The sequence below is a fragment of the Solea solea genome, chromosome 11 (genome assembly GCF_958295425.1).
Source record: "Solea solea chromosome 11, fSolSol10.1, whole genome shotgun sequence".
Taxonomy (NCBI): domain Eukaryota; kingdom Metazoa; phylum Chordata; class Actinopteri; order Pleuronectiformes; family Soleidae; genus Solea; species Solea solea.
Genome location: NC_081144.1, coordinates 27100327 through 27123188, shown reverse-complemented (window position 1 = coordinate 27123188; position 22862 = coordinate 27100327). Strand labels below are relative to the sequence as shown.

Genomic DNA, 22862 nt, shown 5'->3' with positions numbered 1-22862 from the left:
CATTACATCACATTACATATAATTTAGTTTTAGTCATGTTTTAGTCATATTAGATGTTACATTACATCACATTACATATAATTTAGTTTTAGTCATGTTTTAGTCATATTAGATGTTACATTACATATGATTTAGTTTTAGTCATGTTTTAGTCATATTAGATGTTACATTACATCACATTACATATAATTTAGTTTTAGTCATGTTTTAGTTATATTAGATGTTACATTACATATAATTTAGTTTTAGTCATGTTTTAGTTATATTAGATGTTACATTACATCACATTACATATAAGTTAGTTTTAGTCATGTTTTAGTTATATTAGATGTTACATTACATCACATTACATATAAGTTAGTTTTAGTCATGTTTTAGTTATATTAAATGTTACATTACATATGATTTAGTTTTAGTCATGTTTTAGTCATATTAGATGTTACATTACATCACATTACATATGATTTAGTTTTAGTCATGTTTTAGTTATATTAGATGTTACATTACATATAATTTAGTTTTAGTCATGTTTTAGTCATATTAGATGTTACATTACATCACATTACATGTCATTGAGCAGACACTTTTATCCAAAGTGTCTTACAATAAGTGCATTTCAACATTTGGGTTAGAAGTAAGTAAGAGCTTCAAGTAAGCCAAACTATAAAGTCATAAGTCATAAGTGCGATTTACAAGTAAGTGCCTGCCGTTATTTTTATTTTTTGTCGTCGTTGTCTTAGTCGAGGGATGTTTGAGAGTTAGCAGTTAACTGACTTTACTTTGCAGATGGAAAAGGTTCACAGTGAGATAAAGTTGGCTAACATAATATTATTTTCTACTAATGCTGAAGAGTTAAGCAAGTGTATACTTGATTATCAAACTATCACAAACAAATAAACTATCCCTTTAAAAGCTGCTCCATAAAATGAAGGAAATGTGACAATGTTGAAGCCACCGAGCACGCACACAGAGAAACTGTGAGGTTGATTATTCTGCAGGAGCATATTATTATTTTTTATCAACACTGTAATGGTTGTTTATCATTTTATGACACAGAGTGAAACGTCTCCACATCTCAGTGAAAACATGACTTCATCTTTGCTGTTTCATCGCCTACATTTCATTCAGCATTTCATATATAAAGGCCAACACGTCACCTTAGTGATATTTACATAATTATACAGTCATGGTGAGCCTGGTGAGTAACAGCTGCTGCTCGGTCTTGTATTTTTGTGTAGCTGCTTGAACTTGATTCCAGTGGTGTAGTGTGGTCTGGGAGATAATGCTCATAGAGAAGCAGGTCAACTCCACTGGATCCATTGTTGCTCAGCTTGGCACAGTGAAGCAGGCAGCACAGTAATTGAGATGTACTCAGTCAGAATGTATTGACTGAGCGGATTGTTAAGTATATTATGTATGGTTTCACTAGCAGTGTCTTTCAGGCATGAGTATGTGTTTCTGTATTGTGTGCAGAACATTCTCTACAGTCATTTGCATCAAAAGTAATGTGATTTTGTGCCGAGTGTGAAATGTCATTATGTTGCTTTGAGCCAGTGAGTCTGCCAGAGACACATTAGCATGGTGCAGCCACACGAGACTCTCTTCCACACCCAAGTCCATTCAGTCCACATCCTCTTTGTGAGTATCACTTCTTTACATCTGCGATCTGGGGATCTGATACCCTGTATTTATATTATACATACATACATATATTTATATATTTATATATATATATATATATATATATATAAATACATATAGATAGATATATATGTGTCAAGTTATGTGCTGTTGTAGTGTGTATTTGTTGACCACAGCTCTGCCCAAACTTAAGAAACGACTGATCAACTGTTGAAGGACGACGATGGAACACTCTGTTCAAGCTTCAGTTTTTTATTTTGGGGCAGAATGGGATGAATAGGATGTAACAGAATAGGTTAATGACCTAGGATAAACAGAAAAACAAAGCCATTAATAGCAGATAATAATATAAAGAATAAATGATAATAATAATGTTACTGTTACGTGATAAACAAAGACTTGTTCGGATTAATTAACTCAAATCACTTCAAAAAGTTTAATAATTAAAGTACCAAAGCTACACCAAAGGTTATGATTAAAGTACCAGTAACAAAAGCACAAGTAACAAAGCACTTCAAATAATCATCTCTATCCTCATAAATCATATAATGAAGTTTCCAAATGACTCAATTTAAATTAAAACATTGCATCCACAAACACACAAACACACAATCAAAGGCATTTGGGAAGCATAGCCTCCAAACTTCAAGTTCTACTGTACTATACCAGCGGTGTCTTCAATTGTTGATCAGGAGCTATGGCCTTGAGGCGTCTCCAGGAGCAAGCAAGCTGACTCAACCAGCTCCAAACATTTCACACCATGCTTCCTGTATTCCTCAGGCACCCCCTGCAGGTTTGGAGTGTCAGGGATCTGCTGTCTGCTGGTGGGATTGTGGCTCTTTGCTCAGTGACACAACAGTATGTATGACTTTTCTGATGACGAGTCTTCTGATGACGACTCTTCTGATGTCTCTTCTGATGACTCCTCTTATGATGACTTGTTTGATGTCTCTTCTGATGATGACTCTTCTGATGACGACTCTTCTGATGACGAGTCTTCTGATGATGACTCTTCTGATGACTTGTTTGATGTCTCTTCTGATGATGACTCTTCTGATGACGAGTCTTCTGATGATGACTCTTCTGATGACTTGTTTGATGTCTCTTCTGATGATGACCCTTCTGATGACTCCTCTTCTGATGTCTCTTCTGATGACTCCTCTTATGATGACTTGTTTGATGTCTCTTCTGATGATGACTCTTCTGATGACGACTCTTCTGATGACGAGTCTTCTGATGATGACTCTTCTGATGACTTGTTTGATGTCTCTTCTGATGATGACTCTTCTGATGACGAGTCTTCTGATGATGACTCTTCTGATGACTTGTTTGATGTCTCTTCTGATGATGACTCTTCTGATGACTTGTTTGATGTCTCTTCTGATGATGACTCTTCTGATGACTTGTTTGATGTCTCTTCTGATGATGACTCTTCTGATGACGAGTCTTCTGATGATGACTCTTCTGATGACTTGTTTGATGTCTCTTCTGATGATGACTCTTCTGATGACCAGTCTTCTGATGATGACTCTTCTGATGACTTGTTTGATGTCTCTTCTGATGATGACTCTTCTGATGACGAGTCTTCTGATGACGACTCTTATGATGACGACTCTTATGACGATGACGACTCTTATGACGATGATGACTCTTCTTACGACTCTTCTGATGACGAGTCTTCTGATGACGACTCTTATGATGATGACGACTCTTATGACGATGATGACTCTTCTGACGACTCTTCTGATGACGACTCTTCTGATGACGACTTTTCTGATGACTTGTTTGATGTCTCTTCTGATGACTCTTCAATCGGTCTTCAAGGACATCCATCTGAACAAAATTTCTGCATTTGATATTGTTGATCACAAGACATTGGTTGACTGACTGCAAAACTGGGTGGGTCTTTCTGGTTCAGTGCCACACTGGCACAAATCATACTTATTGGGCAGATGAAATGACCAGTGGAGTTCCCCAAGGCACAATTCTAGTCAGAACTTGCACTTCTGTCATTTAGCCCTAAATACGTGTGCATGTCTAGCTTCTCAACTGGAGTGCAGTGAACTTGTTGGGGGTGATGTCACTCCCACATCCAAGTCCCGATGTAAATGGTTCCATACTTGATGTTGACAAAGAGGATAATTCCAGGTCAGTGTCAGTCTTCGTTCTCTTCCTTTTCTGTTGTTTTCATGCTGAAATCCACCTCTGTCTTGTTTGGAGACTGAAAGAGAACTTTACTGGTAAAAGCTGAATAAGTCACTTGAGAAACCCATTCTGTGAGTAATGTGAGAGCTTTGTAAAAGGGTTGTGTTAAACTATGCAATCATGACGATGAGCCGATACACTCACACAACACACAGAAGCGTAATGCGTCTGTCTTCGTCCTTTTTTAAGAAGCTGTTGTGGGATCAATATTTCATTTTTGGTGAATCCACTGGAGATGAATCAGACTTAGCAGGCTGTGTGGCATTAAGCTCCACTGAATGATGCCACATATAAATGTATTGGGACATTGGTTTAGTGAGGGTAGCTATAGATGTGTATATGAACCGTTAGATCGTCTAAGACAAATTTGACTCTTTATCGCGCATATGTTTCCAGTTCAGACATGTTCCATGTGACTAAAATACTAGATTTAGTCACATGTTTTAATTGTAGTATACATTTGTTTTTGTTACACGTTACGACTTATTATCTGCAGCATCTTAATTGTTATTGTTATTTAAAAGCCAAGATTAGCGGTGTTGGTGGTTTGTTTCTGTTTGAATTACTGCTGAGCTGATAAAATAGTGTGAGTGTGTGCGCTTTACTGAACCTTTGCATGAGTTTCTGAATGACTCGCCTCCAAATGCCACTTCAGGTGTGTTTTTTCTTTTGTGTTTGGCTCAGCATGGTTTACAAAGCGTTTATCTTCCGGAACTTAAAATGTGAAATTTCGTGAAAATTCTCTTTCTTCCTAATGCTGTCATTTCTGTTATTTACTTAACATCTTGCTTTCTTTGATTGCATATCAACATAGTATCCATCATCCCCAAATGAACAAAATATCAACATCAACAAGTCTACTAAAATAAAAGACAAGAGGAAATTAGAATATTCAATTCAATGTCATGTTTCCATCACTGATCGTTGTAGTCAATCAGCATGTTTATGTGCGCCACATAATGATTATATACCATAATTAGGGCTGAAAATGTTTCCCAAGCAGCTTTGTTCATTGTTTCCATGGTGACCCCACCATACAGGACCTGCATAATGTCCCCAATTTAAGCCCATTCCCACTTAGTACCCTGGTAGCCTGGAAAGGGTACTACCTTGATGTGGGTTTGATGTGGGACTGTTCCGCCACCAGGCTAATATGCAGAAAGAGAATAAAACCAAGGAGACCGCTCTGTCAGATTAATTTGATATTGTTAAGTTAATAGATGGTAGATTAGACTGTGAGTGGCACTGTACACAATAACAACTAGCCACATGCTAACCCCCTAATACTAACAAGCCGAAAGGGGGAATTTTGCTCCTTATAGCAGAGTGGAGGTGGATACAGTCTATAGTACTTCAGTGCTTATAGTAGTCCAACTGTACCACTTAGTGAGAGGTGGAAAGAGTACTGAAATATTCTCCTGAAGTAAAAGTACTGGTCTAAAAACAGGCTTGTTGAAAGTGGCTATTGTGCTGCCAAATGTGTTTTCACATCCAGTTGCAGTTTGTATAAAACAAGTCATTGCAGCAGACAGAGTTGTAACAAGGTTGTCATTGTCTGATAAATAGTTTTGTCCAAATGTTCCACTCACAGAACTTCAGCACCGCTGCCCTCCTTCCCTTCCCTTGCCTCCTTCCCTTCCCTCCTTATCCCTGTTTCTTACAGTGGTTTCATTATAAGCACCTTTATCAACTGTCCAACCGTGTGAACCTCAGGTGTTTTATTAGGCCAGCAAATGAGCTCGTACAGCCAGAGCCTGCTGAACCGGAAAATGACATTCTCACTGATCCGTCGACACAAGTGTCAAACAGAAATGTAATCATGTCTTTTTACCAGTCAAATGCATTTGTGTTCACCAATTTAACACAGTTTCATTCAGTTCAACATGCTTCACTTGCTATGAATGTCACCACAAACTTAAAGGGGGATGAGCTCAAATCATTAATGTGCTTTTAAAACCCTGGTTGTTATGTCCTGGAAAACTTTTATTACGTTATCTTACTTAATAAAGATGACGAGGGAGACGGAGCTGAAGTTAACCAGCATTAGCATAACAGAACTGGCTTCCCATGAAGCCTTGCGTTACCTTCTATGGTACGCCCCACAGTACAAACATAACACTGCTTTTCCCTCTAGTTTAAAGCACATGTAAAGTAAATAGAGTCAAAATCATCTATTTTACGCACGCTGAGCTCGCGAGGACTCTTTCTGTGACGTAGTAAAGTACGACGTGGTGTCAACATGGAATCTTTTATTCTGTAAACCAGATGTTTTATTTTCCTACTTCCTCTCCCGCTTGTGCTGAACTTATGCAGCTCTGAAATAGAAGTGCTGCGTATCCACTACAGCACTTTCGGCAGTAGCACTGATTGAGCCAATAGCAGTCGTCCAGAACATGCTGCTGTGATCATCAGTTACAGTAATTCTTGAAGATAGAGTTTCCCAAACATTTTCCCCCCAAACTTTTCATATATGCAAATATTTGAGCATAACATGTGCTTCCTTATTTGTAACACACTTAATATTATGATTGAATAGGTCAACCAGACTTAAGTTGAAAGAAATGCATGCGTTATTTCCTAAATCTTAAGTCTTATCAGGCTTCTGCAGAGCTTGCTGATGAGCGGACCATTTGAATCAGGTGTGTTGGAGCAGGGAAACATCTGAAACATGGAGGATAGTGGGTCCCCAGGACCAGGACTGAGGAAGCCCTGCTCTAGTCCCACCAAGTCTCTGGTGACGACTACTTTAAGCTAGTGTGTATAATAGTGCTGTCAGTTAAACGTTATAAACGGCGTTAACACAAACCCATTTTAACGGCGTCAATTTTTTTAATCGCGAGATTAACGTTCTGTGGTTAGTAGTCTTACTAACTAGTAATGTTAGGGTTTGGGCTTTGGGCTTTGGGCTTGCGAGCCGGCCAGAGAGTAGTCAGCTAACGCTACGTTTGAGTGGATGGCGAGCGCTGTGCGCTTCTCCGCCTCTAACCGGGCTCTCTGTATCCAACACAGCCTGGATCATTTCTCCACACACTCCCCACATCCAAGTCATGATGTCTGCAGTGTTACCAACCAAGCTGGCAGACCCCCAAACCGTAGTAAGGAGACCACCGAAGACCGCTAGCTCCTTTAGCTCGGATTAGCTCGTTACGGCAACAACACATTAAACCACAGGACTCCGTCTGCGTTGCAGAAATGTGCCATTAATTGCAATTGAACTATGACATTAATGCGATTAATCGCAATTAAATATTTTAGTGTTAGTCAGCTTCAGTCAGCTTCAGTCCCAAAGTTGGGTCATGAAAAGACTGAAATCTAAACCAGATGAATTCAGTGAATATGATTTTGTTCACCAATAAAATGTCACTTACACTTTAATACATAAATAAACTTAATAGCTTTATTGTTGGTCCAAACCACTGATGTCAAGCGAGCACAGTTATATATTGCAATAAAAGTCCTGCTCTTCCTGAATAAAAGGAACCATTGAAACATCCAGACACTTTTTCGCCTCTTGTTTGAGAAGTGAATCACTGGAGAGCAATAACTAAAACAACAAGCGAGCAGCAATTCCACCATAAATGCTGCACAGCTCCTCTTATTCAGAGAATGAGCACTTCCAGGATGCTGCAGCACAATGTAGGTCATGATCTTGAATGATGGTGCCCAATGGAAAACTTGAGTGAAATAGCTGCAGGGTGTTCTGTGCATTTGTCTCAGAATATAAAATCAGGAACAAGAGAAAAACTAGTGCAGTACTTCATTAAAAGAGTCAATGTATCTGTAGCTTCAGTTCATTTCATTGCATTTAAATTGTAGACTTTTAAAAAGAACACAAATGTATTTGCAGTCGTTGAATAGTAGATTGATTCTGTCGCATGTTTATCCAGGAATCTAGCAGCAATATTTCAAATCCACATCAGAAAAAAACTAAATGTGGGACTTTAACGATTGAGCCGCAATTGAACCACCAACAATCAGCCAAACAATGTGGTTTAAACTGCTGAAACATGGTCAGTGAGAATTCCTGAGCACGTTTATCGATGGCTGAATAATAAGTGTTTACTGAAGCCATCATTCAAATGCAAGGCAGCAAACCAATCAATGGAAACCACACACAGCCACAAACAATTACACTGGAACCAAAACTGTCACAGCGGGAAGGCAAGGCCTCAGACTGCAGCCTTCCAATTTAACCAAACCCAACACCATTCTGCTACTTACTTCTGCTGAGGAGCTGCAGGTTGCGGACCTCTTCCCTGACCTGCAGCTGCAGGACTTGTTGGAGGACCTCCTGCCTCAGCGTCTCCTGTACGATTCCCATCCTCTCCAGCTTCTCCCCATTCAAACGCAGCAGTGCCCGTCCTGCAGAGACACAGTTATGAAAGGTGAAGAGTCTCCACTACTCTTTGCACAGTATTCATGTTTCTATCTAATGAATAACATCTAATGTACTTTTTAGGCACCAGTTGCACCACTGGCTTTCAGACTGAAATGATGGACTGGCCTTCACGTGGAGGTGATGGCCACAGAGCGCTACACATCTGTCCAAAAATCACTCTATCATGAGCTACACAGCCAAGGGTATGCATTTGTTTCTCTTCATGTACACAAACAAACACAATCAGACTCCTGTCTGTCTGCCTGTCTGTCTGTCTGTATGGACAGAAAACAACAGACAGAGTAGATCTCAGGGTAAAATGTGTTTGCAGTAGTTTTTTTAGAACAGAGTGTGTCAGATAACCCTGAAGTCACACATTTAACATTGAACCTGCTTTTATAACTAGGTTATACTGACACAAATGCTGGAGAAAATGTGAAAGACTTAGACATGCATGTATGGCGACAGCACACACACACACACACACACACATAGGGGAGCTACGCCTTTAAGCAGCGCAGACAGGATAGGAATCCATCTTACCTGCAGCAGCTCTAAAAATATGTCAAAATCATAATAAGACTCATTACTCATGAAGCGCCATTCATTCATATTCCCTTTCTTTTGGATTCCAGTGAATCCTTTGTGTTTCAGCCCTCATTATTTCTCTATCTGTGCATTGCTGTCAAGATAATGTTACCAGAATGATACAGTCTCTTCTTCCATGTGCTCTATATGAATGCTTTTCTTTATTGTTTTGTTTCATAAAAAATAGAGAAGGCCACACACATGTGCTGTATATGCAGCATTGATGGAACTTTGCTTCTCTTTCACTTCCAAACTGGGACATTTTTTGAAGGTGAATGAAACAAAGTGTGTTTGTACAGAGAAGTCTGACCTCTGATGTCACAGCCTCAGACATGTACATGTAACCTGGCGTATCATAGTGACAGAGAGACTGATGTAATCTGGTGAGAATAATTTAATCCCACAGAAGAGAGGCAGAGGTCGTTATGGGATGACATGAACAGCTCATGATATTGTGATAATTGTAAAAAAGATAAAGGATAATGATAATAAAATGCAAAAAGTAACATTTTGGTAAGAAACAAATATATTTCTTGGATCGCAGATAGGATGCATACTTTTACTGAACCTTGATTGGATATTTCATACAAATAAGGAATCTAAACGTGTGGTTGCTACTGATTCAACAGCCTTTGGGGTCAACTATGACCTGGATGAATCTGCACAACCATCACATCCTCAGTGTGGTGCAGGAATGTGACATTTCATACAACATGAAATAAGATTCCTGAATATGAACAAAGAAAATAACTTTTACTTTAAATTTGAATGATTTCCCCCATCCACTATCAAATTATTATGAGTGTTTAGTGTCACCATGCACTAAGACAGACAGACAGACAGACAGACAGGCAGGCAGGCAGACAGACAGGCAGACAGACAGACAGGCAGGCGATCCTCATTCCTTGCTTTACTGTATGTATGACTGCATATTTCCCTCCCTCTTTTCTTTCAAATGAACGTATATGTGTTCAACGAGAGCAAAAGATGAGATGAGCAGAGAAAAAGAGACATGAGAGAGAGATAAGTGAGCAGAGAATCCTCATGAAATATAAATAACCTTAAAAGAGAGGTGGTAGTCATGTTTTATAAATCAGGCTGGAGGGTGAAGAGCAGACTGGTTTGTGATGATGTGTGTTAGACACTATGGGATGTACTGCTCTGGAAGCATGTGTAAATAAAAATCACAGTGTCACTTAATAAAGATAAAGAGATGAATCAATATTAAATTAAAAGACCACAGTGATGAGGGCCTAAAAGTTATGCTCCTATGATTGGTCCACATCTCTAACATTTAACAGTTAACATGTGTCAGTGTTTCCCAAACTCTTTATATCAGGAGCCACTTTTTAAAGACAGCAAACTATCTTTGACTGTTCATCGTGATGAGAGCAAGTTTGTGCATAATGTAGCTACTAAATGATCTTGAGAAATGATCTGTTAATTCATTAAAACTTCATTTCATGCACGTTATTTAAAACAGGGGATTGTTGGGAACATTTTGGGGGACCCAAAGAAGATCTTCGGCAACCCATCTGTGGGTCCAGGTCCAGACTTTAAGAACCACTGACAACAAAATGATGTGCCTGAGCCCTGTGTCACAAACAGAAGGAGCCTGAAAACATGGCTTCCAACTGGGACACTAGGAAGAGAGACAGAGAGAGAGAGAGACAGGGAGTGAGAGACAGAGAGAGAGACAGGGAGAGACAGAGAGAGAGAGAGAGAGGGAGTGAGAGACAGAGACAGAGAGAGACAGGGAGAGACAGGGAGTGAGAAACAGAGAGAGAGACAGGGAGAGAGAGAGACAGGGGGAGAGAGAGACAGAGAGAGACACAGAGAGAGACAGAGAGAGAGAGACAGGGAGAGACAGTGATAGAGAGAGAGACAGGGAGATAGAGACAGGGAGAGAGACACAGACACAGAGCAAAAAGCATAGAAACATTAAAATAAATCAGGACTATGTTACGACTGATTTACTGTGAAAGAAGAATGTTGGGGTTGTTGAGGTTGCACCAAGGTTCTGAGGGGACGTCCCCTGAACTGGGAAACACCGAGTTCCGACTACAAATGGAACGCACCATTTATGTTTGGATTATGAGGGGTGTCCTTGGATAATGTTTGCCTCTGTTCTCATAAAGTTTGTTTACTTGTGGTGCGCGCTGACCTCCAACATGACCTCCTGGGAATTATTGAATCACTCACTGGCCTGCAGTCAGTCAGACAGACAGACAGACAGACAGACAGACAGACAGACAGAGATAGTAGCTGCAGATGGAGAGAGGTGAGGGATTGTTGGGCTGAATGCTTCATTTTAAGGAGCTGAGCGACGGAACCATCGATAAAACGCACGTTTTATGCAATATAATAATATGTGACACTCACTGCTGAGACCTGAGCAGAGGACTTCCTCCACTTCCTCCACATGAAGAGTAAGAGGCAAACATGCTGGCTGTGTTTGAACACCTCCGCCTCTGCATGGCTGACTCTCTCTCTCATGACAAAGGTGAACGTGTGAGTTTTTGTTGTGATGTTAACACGTGTTCTTGTTGCACACAGGACAGCAGTGATTCATGCTGAGTCATCGTTTTAAGACCACCTGGTTTACACTTGATACACCTGAGTCTGAAATGCACACTGTCTCATTACTCATCATTTCTTTTTCTTCTAATTTAGTCATTAGAAGTGAAGCAACCTTTCCATTACAATTGATCTAGATGAACACATTTCAAAGTGTGAGATGAATGAGTTCATCTCACTGTGGACAGCCCTACTATTCACTCATTTTCTCATAGCAATCAAAGTTAAGTTAGAGTCTATCAATGATGTGTGTTTTTCTACCACATGAGGGTCGGGGCTGAGGTCTGGAGCCACTCCCAGCTGACACAGGGCCCTGAGTGTCCAATGAACCTGCTGCACCAAAGGCCCTCAGTCGAACCGGGCTTTGAACCAGTGACCTTCACGCTGTGAGGCAACAGTGCCAGCCACTGCCCCGCCATGTGCCGTTTATAAGTTGAGTAAGCGCATTCATTTACTTTTCAAATCTTCCACCACAACAATGAAACAAGTTGCATGACCTTGCATGAAGGTCGCCCCCCGGTGGTTATTCGAGAGAATACGTGTTTCAGTCTTTTCCACATTGGCCTTGTTTTATTATGGGCTGTCTGTCTGTCTGACTGTCTGTCTGTCTGTCTGTCTGACTGACTGTCTGTCTGTCTGTCTGTCTGTCTGTCCTTCTCGACCTCTTGTGATTTCAAATGTGCGACTCCATTGCTAAAGTCTGCTCCAATCTTCATTTCCTTCTTTCAAGCAATGGTTCAATGTGCCCTCTAGGGGTGAAAAGCTTTGGAACGGTTAGAAAAGTCTGTGTTGAATGTAATCTCTTGGAGTGGCACTGAAGCAGGAGTTACAGTTTGGTTATCATGACAGCGAGTGTGTACTCTGTTTCTTCTTCTCTCCGCAGGGATGAGGGGAGCTTTGTTAAAGTACTGACTGATGGATCCTCTGGAGGCAGCAGACAGATACTGAGCAGGAAGCAGCAATAATACATCCAATGTCTTTGAGATAAGACATGTAGCTCTCGCTGGAGCAAGACAAGCCAAATGGGGACATAAGTGTCAGCTCGTCCTTGTCTTTAAACCAAATGAGCCAACAATCCACACAATACCCACCTCTGCTGTGGCGGAGGCTCCACTCCTGCAAGGAAAAACCATTACACTTAATAGGTGTGTGTGTGTGTGTGCACATATGGTGCAGCAGACAGGTTATTTACTTCTCTTCAGGGTCCAGGAACAATACACTGTGTTTTTGTTCACACATACACACATTTGTGCTGCTATTCTCCAGGAGTTTGTGTTGGCTTCCAATCTCAGGATAACACAACACAAGGTGCTTTGTGTAAAAGTGTTTATATCGCTGCCTTACTCTGCAGTTATCAGCCGTCACGGTCACTCATAACCATTCTGTTCCAAGTGAGCGGAGCTGATACGAGAAGGTCAACAGACTGCCGACCATTCATTGGTCAGAGAGTGTCATCATGAGCGCCACGAGCAACAACACAGAACTGCAGATCAGTTCCAAACTCTTCAAAACCATGTCACATGTGTCGCTCTGGTAACAGTGAGACAAACAAAGGCTGAGAAATTCAGTGAGAATCAGCTGACGTGTGTGTGTGTGTGTAGGTCAACTCATTTGCATGTAATAGATGTTTTATACTATAGCTTTAACTGTGTGTGATGACATGGTGAACTTTGATGGTGGCACTGTTACACCTGAAGCCGTGCGTGTGTGTGTGTGTCTGTGTGTTTGCGTGTGTGTGAGCCACATAAACGTGTGTGTGTGCGTGTGTGCGTGTGTGTGTGTGTGTGTGTGCGCGTGTGTGTGTGCGTGTGCTCGCTCCTCTGCGCTTGCTCTGTGTGTATCGACCACTGCTGGGGTTTGTGTGCACCTGCACTTGCATGTATTTATGTGGGCAAATAAATGCATGAAAGACAGCGAGAGAGAGAGAGAGAGGAAGGGTGGTGTTTGAACTTGATAAGCTCCCAGTTTTATTCTCTAAAAATAGGCCACTGTGCTTTAGTTACCTCACATGAATGCACGTTAAATCGTCTTTTGTGGAGATTTGAGTGTAAACCTGTTTCCAATTAAAAAAGCTAAGCAGTGAAACCACAACCTAAAAATAATATGTCCGTGAGATTAGTCAAACCTTTTATGGAATAGGTTTGAAATGTCTTCACCAAGGGTCAATGAATAAGATCTGGACTTATTAAAGGACAGTGTTCCTGTAGAGGCTAAACCTAAAGCTTAAAGCCACTGAGGGCTGCTAGAACAGGTTAACTTGAGATTGACGCGCTTGCCGGCCACTGAAGGAGACAGACGACTTCCTGGTTTGGTACTTTGCATGCTTCTTTATTTTTCTCACCATAACGATCATACGCAACATCCATTAACCGTGTGAACAAAAGTCCATCATGCACCATTTCCCAATACTGACTCGCCTGCCGTAGCGTGGCGGAGCAGAGCGGTCGAAAACTGTTAGCTCTTCCGACTAGCAACACCTGCACCCGGAAACACTAGTTCCCACCTTTGTAACCCCTCTTCCTGGTGCACTGAGGACACCTACTGGCCCCTCACAGACACACACCCAAACACAGAAATGGCTCATACATACCGGCCCCTATTGTAATGGCTAACAGACATACAATTCTTTCCAAATACACATTAATGAGCCATAAAAATGAATACAATAAGCACAATTTACCCAATATAGTTTCCTGTAACTCATTCAAGCCCATAGACCTATTACTCTTTAACCTCGTGCAGCAAACAAAGTTTTGTCACAGGACGCTCAATAACACTGGACTTTGTCTGCAGACGCACTGAGCGCACCAGTCCCCTCTTGTCACGAAAAGCCTCCAAGACCTTTCCTAGTGGCCATGAACCTCGTGGAGCTGTAGTATCCATTATGACAACAATATCCCCAGGCTTGAGATTCTTCTTTTCCTGGTTCCATTTTTGCCTCTCCTGCAACAAAGGTAAGTACTCCCGTACCCATCGTTTCCAGAAAAGGTCGGATATGTATTGAACCTGTCTCCATCTTCTTTTTACATAGAGATCATGTGGTTCAAACAGTCCAGGGGGTAAAGACGGTTTCCCTTTAAGGAGCAGAATATGATTGGGAGTGAGCGGCTCCAGATCGTTAGGATCGTCCGAGAGTTTGGTGATGGGCCGGTTGTTCAAAATGGCTTCAGCTTCGCACATTACAGTTTGAAGCCCATCGTCGTCCAATCTCTGCTGTTTAAGCACTGAACTCAAAATCCTCCTCACGATGCGGATAACCCGCTCCCAGACTCCACCATGATGTGAAGCTGCTGGTACATTGAAACACCAATTAACTCCATCTTTCCGCAAAGCTCCTTGAATTTGCCCATGATTCAATGACGCCAGAGCCTCCCTTAACTCTCTCTCTGCTCCGATGAAGTTGGTCCCGTTGTCGGATCGAATGAGAGTGACTTGACCTCTCCTGCAGATGAAACGGCGAAGGGCATTAATACATGCATCTGTATCCAAAGAATTAGCCACTTCTAAGTGGACAGCTCTGCAGGCGAGACAGGTGAAAATCACACCATAACGTTTAGCTGTTCCTCTTCCTTTACTCACAACAATAGGTCCGAAATAGTCGACCCCGACGTTGGTAAATGGTGGATGGTCCGGCAGAATCCTTTCCTTTGGCAAATCTGCCATCTTTTGCTCCATCGCTCTTCCATTGTACCTCCTGCAGAAACCACATTCCGTTATGACCTTTCTCACGGCTGCGTTGGCGCTTGTGACCCAATACTTTCTTCTCATTGTGGACAGCGTGTGGTTACGGCCACTGTGACCAAGCTGCTTGTGAATGTACTTTATAATGAGAGTGGCAACCTGCTGATCCTTGGGGAGGATAAGTGGATGTTTTGTTTCCTCCGGCAAGGAGCCTCTCGTCAGCCGCCCTCCAACTCTCAAAACCCCCTTGTCCAGATATGGATCCAGCCTGTAGATGACACTCTGCCTGCTCACAGTAGCTCCACCAGATGACAGTGCAGCAATCTCCTCTGCAAATCCTTGTTGCTGGGAGTACTGGATGATAGCAAGCTCCGCCTCCCAGAGATCCTTTGCCGACAGAACTTGTCCTGCTGGTGACTGAGGTCTTGATTTGGTGGAATTGGAGGCGTCTGCCTGTCTCCTGCTCTGCCTTCCCAAGAGAACGCCCTTCAGCTTAAGAAACCAGGCGACAGACACTTTCAGCTTCATCCAATCTGAAAAATATGCCATCAGCCGTCCAGTGGCCCCAGGCGAATCTTCCACATGGATGACATTCACCATGGCTTCCTTTTTTACCTCTATGTCGTCTAGAGCTATCGCAGTCTCTACAACGTTTGCTGGCCACTCGTCCTCCGGTCTGCACAAGAAGCTTGGACCCTTCATCCAACTGTTGCTTTGTATGAACTCTCCAACTCTTGCCCCTCTGGATGCAACATCGGCGGGGTTTTGCTTAGTGCTTACATACCGCCACTGTGTAGCTTTAGTGGCTCCTCTGATAGCCGAAATCCTATTGGCCACAAATGTATGGAAGCGCTTGTCCTCATTTCTGATATATTTCAGCACCGAGGTGCTATCCGTCCAGAACGCTGACTCTTGAAGCTGGAGCTTTAACTCTGCTTTCAGCATGAGGTCAACACGAACCGCCAGAACTGCATAACCTTTGCTGATCATCCCATCCAGGTAGGTTTTATACTCCTCATAAAACTCCTCATTCTTAAGGAACTTCCTCTTCAGACTCAGCAACCTTTGTTTCACCACAGAGAAGTTGTTGGGCAGAGACACGACGTCCTTCTTAAAGGGCAGCCTTAAGCTGTAGTGACCTTTGTTGAGCGATGCAGAATTTTCCGCCATCTCCATGAACTTAACGTCCTCTCTTGAGAGTCCCTTCTCCTCTGTGGCTCTCTCGTTAAAGTCATGGTTGTACTGCTCACTTAACATTTGTTCCAACCTGCTCACCGAAATCCTGTTGACACTTACTGAAGGGTGCTTGACTTCCGAGCTGCTGCTGTTTCCATGCACAGGACCATTAATGACCCAACCCAGCGCTGTTCTTATAGCGTATGGGCCTTCCCCATGGCTATTTACGACCTCCCAGGGCTCCAACATCCTGGGAGCGTTGCTACCAATCAACAAATCGACGTTAGCCATTAAACTGGGGATTTTTACCTCTGACAGGCATGGCCATTTTGCCAGATCCTCTTCCTTCACAATGTTGTCCAGACTTACAGGCATCTTCTTCTGAGTCAGGACTTCAGGCAGTTTATAGAAAAGGTTGTTTTCCAAGCCAGATACCTCCAGGCCAGACAGTGAATAAGCTGGGACGACCCTTTCCTGTCCCATGGTTTGAAGGAGAAAACTGGTTCGTCGACCAGCAATGTTGAGTCTTTGCATGAGGTGCTCCGAACAAAAGGTGGCTGTGCTGCCAGGATCCAAAAAAGCGTATGTGCTGATTACACGATCACCTTTGACAGACTTAACTTGGACTGGAAGGATGGAAAGAAAACAGCGACCGTCTCCGGCCCCTGTATGCCCACATGTTTGATGAGATGCTGATGTCACAGGCTCCTTGAACCTTGAATTTGCTCTGTCTTTGTCCCTTTTGTCGACGTGGAGCACACTGGGATGATTCTGGCCACAAACCCTGCAGACCAAACGTTTGTCGCACTGTCGGCTCAAGTGCCCAGCACATAAACAGCCGAAACAAAGCCCCTGTTCCTTTAGGAAGCTTATTCTATCTCTGTGCTTGTTTCTTGTAAACTGTTGACATTTTTCCAATAAATGATTTCCAGAACAAAACACACAGGTTGACTTCATTAAAGAGCCATGTGATGATGTACCTCCCTTTGAATCCCTGGAGCTCTCAGCTGATTGCACAGGTACAATTGTGGTGGCAAAACTATTTCCTCTGATTTTGTTTAGTGGTTGCGATTTCATCCTGCTGCTGGCTTTAATGCTAGATGATCCAGATGCCACATCACGAATGTCGCCGAAAAGAGGGTCAGATATGATTTGAACCTGTTTTTCAATAAATGCAACCAGGTCTTTAAAAATTGCTCTTTGTCCAGATTTTTCCAATATGTCATGTGCGACAATCCTCCACCGCTCCCTCAGTTTGTATGGCAATTTAGACATGACAGCTCTCATGTTAGTTGGAATATCCAATTCTCGAACGTACTTTAGCTTCTCCATGACGTTACAACATGACCGCAGGAACAGAGAATAGTTTTGCAGTGTATTTACATCCTCTGCCTTTACTGTAGGCCAGGCCAAGACCTTTTCAATGTATGCGGTGGCGATCTTAAACTCATTACCGAAGTGTTGTTGAAGTAACAGTTTTGCCTGAGAATAACCATACTCTGGGGCCATATGCTGGCAACTTCGAACCAGTTCCCGTGGCTGTCCTCTTGTAAATTGTTCGAGGTAATACAGACAATCACCTCTGCTGACCTTCTGCTCCACACCTTGCTCAAATGCTCTCTGGAATGAAATGAACGTAAGAGGGTCTCCGTCAAATACGGGAATGTCTCTTGCTGGCAATAACATTAAACGTTGCTGGTATACGAGGGCTGATGTTATTTCGTTCTGCTTTTCCATTATAGCACAAATGCTTGAAAATTGCCTTTCTTCCAGTGGCTGAGCGTTCAACAGTGTGTGTCCCAAAGGCTGTGTAGATGCATTTAATGGAGTTGTGGAATAAACATCTTGCACGTTTGGATCCATCCACCCGCTGGTGCATTGCTGGCTAGCCTCCCTTGCTAGCATAGCGGCTGGTGCTGGGTTGAATGTTGGCAATGACCAATCCTTTGACGGCTGTTTATTCTGATTTACAGGTCTGTATGCCTTGGCCATTGGGTTGAGCTTGGTAAGTGTCGTTTTGGTTTTCTTGTCCAGGTAGGAATTCATTGCATTTGTTGATGACTTAGAAACACTTTGGATGTCAGAGGCCTGCAAGACTGCTAGCTTAGCAGTGGATGCGGCTAGCTTGGTTTCCAACTCGAGCTGTTCCCTTTTCCTTTTGAGCTGTTGTTCTTGTTCCTCCAGAGCATGCATTTTCTGTAATGCTGCAGCTTGAGCGAGCAACGCAGCTCTTTCGGCTTCTGCTTTAACTCTTGTTGAAGAGGCGGTGCTTGACCTTCCACTCCTTGAGCTTTTTCTGCTTGAGTGTTTGCTTGCCACATTTGAAATACTGTCCTCTGGGTTCACATCATCTTTGTCATCATCATTGTAAACCTTTAATGTATGAGCAGCACCTGGTAATGTTTGCTCAACACCTGATAACCATTTGTTCACATTAGAAATAAATTCAACATTGCATATCATTTTTGCTTTGAACCATATGTCATGTTTTTCTTTTTCATCCTCTGGTAAAATACCCATCAAAGAACCATGAATACCCTTGGCTTCATCACACAAATCAACAAGATCATGAAGAACACATTGTACCTTTACTGTATCCTTGTTTTGCATGAGCATTTGCATATCTTCTCTTAATCTACCCGCTTTGTTTAGTTTAGCTTTCCGAGTTTTTTGCAACCTTTCGAGTTTTTCGGCAAAAGCCTTTACAGTTAATGTTACAACACGTTTTTCTTTGTCCTTTAGCACACCAACGCCATCACTGTTAATGTTTATTTCAGCTGGATGCATGATGGCCTCAATGGGCTCTTCCGATGTTTGATCCATGATACTTTCCCCAAGAAACAAAGTTTTTAAGTTCGAGTTAATTACCCTCCCTCTTTGACCACCAATGCATTGGATTTACGCCCCTGGGGCTATAGTAAACAGCTGTGCGCAAAAACATAAATGGCCATTCATAAATTTGTAGCGTTACTACTTGCGGTGGGCGCCATGGTGATCCCGTTGTGGTTGTGCTGCGCTGCCGGCGTATGGAGCTCTCGGCTCCCGGTGTCCTCGGTGTAGCTGCTCCAACGGCGACAGGTGCTGGATGCTAACAGCGTTAGCATGCGACGGCGTCCTCTGGTCGGTCCCCGGTGTCCTCGCCTTGGCGTGGCTCCAAACGAAGCGAGTGCTGGGTGCTAACGGCGTTAGCGGATGTCGACTTCATGCCTGTCATGCAGCGGCGCCCTCTCGCCGCTTCGGATGACAACAGGTAGGCTTACGTAGGTGCAATGTTCGGTGTTTAGATGCTTGTGGCTTCTCTTTCCAGGGCGATGAAGCACGATCATTAGCGAGTTTTCGACTTAAATGTAGAGGCTAAACCTAAAGCTTAAAGCCACTGAGGGCTGCTAGAACAGGTTAACTTGAGATTGACGCGCTTGCCGGCCACTGAAGGAGACAGACGACTTCCTGGTTTGGTACTTTGCATGCTTCTTTATTTTTCTCACCATAACGATCATACGCAACATCCATTAACCGTGTGAACAAAAGTCCATCATGCACCATTTCCCAATACTGACTCGCCTGCCGTAGCGTGGCGGAGCAGAGCGGTCGAAAACTGTTAGCTCTTCCGACTAGCAACACCTGCACCCGGAAACACTAGTTCCCACCTTTGTAACCCCTCTTCCTGGTGCACTGAGGACACCTACTGGTCCCTCACAGACACACACCCAAACACAGAAATGGCTCATACAGTTCCATTTCTTTGTAAATGCAGGCAAATGGTCTCTCTGTATCCTTGATGACCACTCAAAGCAGCTTTACACTATAGTATGCCATTCACCCATTCACACAGATATTCATAGAGTGTGTCCATGTGCAGTCACACATCCTTGTGTTCAGGAGCAGCGTGGGCACATGTGGACACATGTCGTTCACATACACACATCTCATTATACAGTTCTAGCACAAACCGGCTCGACTCAGTTTGGTATCACGTCATTTTCCATTACTATAGTACCTCCTCAACGTGGGCGGAGTCATCATACCACAGCTGCATGAAACTGCCGTGACGTTGTTTTATAAGCGACACAATCACACAAATTAGTCACGGGCATTGTCGGTGTCGTGAATCAGTGAGTAACTAAAGCCCTAAACCAGGTTTTTCAGGTTCAAACTTGTCTATATGGTTATCTAGTAATATGACTGAGTACTGACGGATCCAGGTCCAGCTCTTGGTATGTACGGCCTTCTCTGGAGAAACACCTCACATTACATATGAATGTTCATATTAGCTGACTCTTCCCACGTTGTCGTCACCACCCGTCCTCCTCTAGCCACGCCCCCAGAGACACCGCAGTGGGGGGAGAAACACTGCTCTGTTTGTGGTGTTTACGACATTTACAGTGGATTTCTGTGCGAGAAGAACCCCAAAAAAACCTAGTCTCTGACTCCAGCTGTGCAGCTGTGTGGGACGACAGATAGTACAGATATGTGAAAAGTACAGCAACAAAGTATTTGTACTTGGTTACATTACAACACTGCATGAACCACAGTTTAAGAACCACGTTGGCTGTTAGATGAGGATCAAAGAGTGCAGTTTTTTTAGTATTTTTTTCCCACTTTTACTTCTTCAGATCACACTATAGCATTTTCACATATTGCATTTGTGTTTTTGAGCTTGTTTATATGACAAATGACTTATTTTTCATTCCACCAATCTTGAAGAAAAGTATCGTGAACAAAGCGTATTTTTTTTGTAAATATGGGGCAGTGTGAAGAATTGTGCATGTTTCCTTTAACCTGAACACTGTCAGGTCTTATGAAGAGTTAAAGACAACAGCTGCTCATACATCTCACATGTCTGTACCTGTGATGGCGTGATGAGAGAAGGCCTCTACATAAGTCAGGTAGTTGTGAGGACAGTGTTTCTTAAGCCACTTGCAGACGTCCTGCTGAGTCCACAGCACCACAGGTTTGGACAGGCTGGACAGTGTAGGACTGGTGTGATACACAGTGAAGGCTTCACCTGGACGCAACTAAAACACACACACAAGAAGCAGGAATTATTGATTATCTGATGTGTCATACATATGTAACAATACAGTTTCAATCCAAGTTCCAAGTTACAAAGACGTCAATACTATCCTCTTCCTTATTTTCATAAGGTCATTTTAGATTATTTAGCTAAAACTCTATTGTGGTTGTCCATTTCACCTTTAAAGTGTACACTATAAGATTTGTATTTATTTATTATCAACTTTTTTAACCTCATTATTAATTGGTGTATTTGAACTTTTGAACAATAGATATAAATAAACATTTCTGTAAATATGTCAGAAGGCTCATTTTGTCTGTCGTTCATAATCTGATGATAATAATGCAACTATCAGATTAAACATTAAACATTTATATTCTAAAATATATTGAAATTGAATTACAAGTATAAAGCACTGAAACAAAGTCAAAAACAGGCAGCAGAGCAACAATAACGCACCAATAATGTACAATATATTAGAAAGAGCATGCATGTTTGCTTCTGTAATTACGGTAAAAATATCATGGCTGCAGCTAATGATTATGTTCATCATTGATAAATCTGTTGATAATTGTTACAGGAAATGTTCACAAATGTTGATCAGTGTTTGACATTCTAATGTTCTCAGATGTTTTGTCCATAAACCAAGAAGAATCAGTTTGAATGATTTGTTATATGGAGGGAAAAAAAACCCAGACACACTTAAACCCATGAATGGAAAATAGTTCAAAATAGTTGACGATGAATTCAGTAAAATATACATATGCAGATTGGATCTGATCACTTACAATACTGTATATTCTTTCTATATCTATATCTTTCTATATCCACTTCCTGCATTTGCTTCACTTGACGCAAACCAAGACCTACGTTTTTAGGTGGACCAGAGTTCTGTTGCACATTCACGCCGACCCAAACGAACCGGAGCACAAACAAACTAGGATTCAAGTTAGAAGGGCTGGTGTGAATGCACTATCATTAACTAAGACTGTGCTCTGTGACTGTGGACCATACACTGGACGTTAATCATGGATAAACTAAAGCTCTAGTGTGTAGGGTAAAGGGTACAAAGTGGGCAAATCATGCAGGTCCCATATGGTTTCAGTAACATGGTCTTCCCATGGTTGGACCACCATGGAAACCATGGACAAATCCGCTTGGGAACCATATTGTGTACAGAGGCATTTTGACAACATTTGTATTTTATTTGCCTGCTTTTAAGCCTTTTTAAAAGCATGTTGTGCCGTTGTTCTGAAAGGTGCTGTACAAATAAAGTTTAGTTTTATTATCACTGTCGTAAAGAAGCTGGTGTTCTGCTGTGTCACAGTAACTTAGTAACTGTGTGTAGATGTTGGATGAACACCAGCTTTGACTGTGTAGTTTCACTGTCTGTATAAAAATACAGACATGTTAAGTACTCTCTTATTTGACATAAAAGGTGTTTTGGTGTAATGGTGGTAGGACATTCAAATTGAGATGAAAAGAGGTAGAAATGAAGTGGCCAGTGCTTCAGTTTGTATGAAACTCGTCACAGCACAGACTCTGCAGTGGATGAATTCATTTAATTATACCTGACAATGTCATTTAGAACTAAGGAAATAG

The 22862-nt window shown here is 42.2% G+C and overlaps 1 protein-coding gene across 1 annotated transcript in view; it reads right to left on the bottom strand.

Moving 5' to 3' along the window:
- Positions 1-22862, bottom strand: part of samd10b (sterile alpha motif domain containing 10b) — a 63599-nt gene that overhangs the window by 6000 nt on the left and 34737 nt on the right. The window contains exons 3-4 of the mRNA XM_058643956.1: positions 21093-21261; positions 8068-8208 (exon numbers count right to left, since the gene is read on the bottom strand). Coding sequence (XP_058499939.1) covers positions 8068-8208; positions 21093-21261 — 310 coding nt within the window. The remainder of the gene's footprint in view (positions 1-8067; positions 8209-21092; positions 21262-22862) is intronic.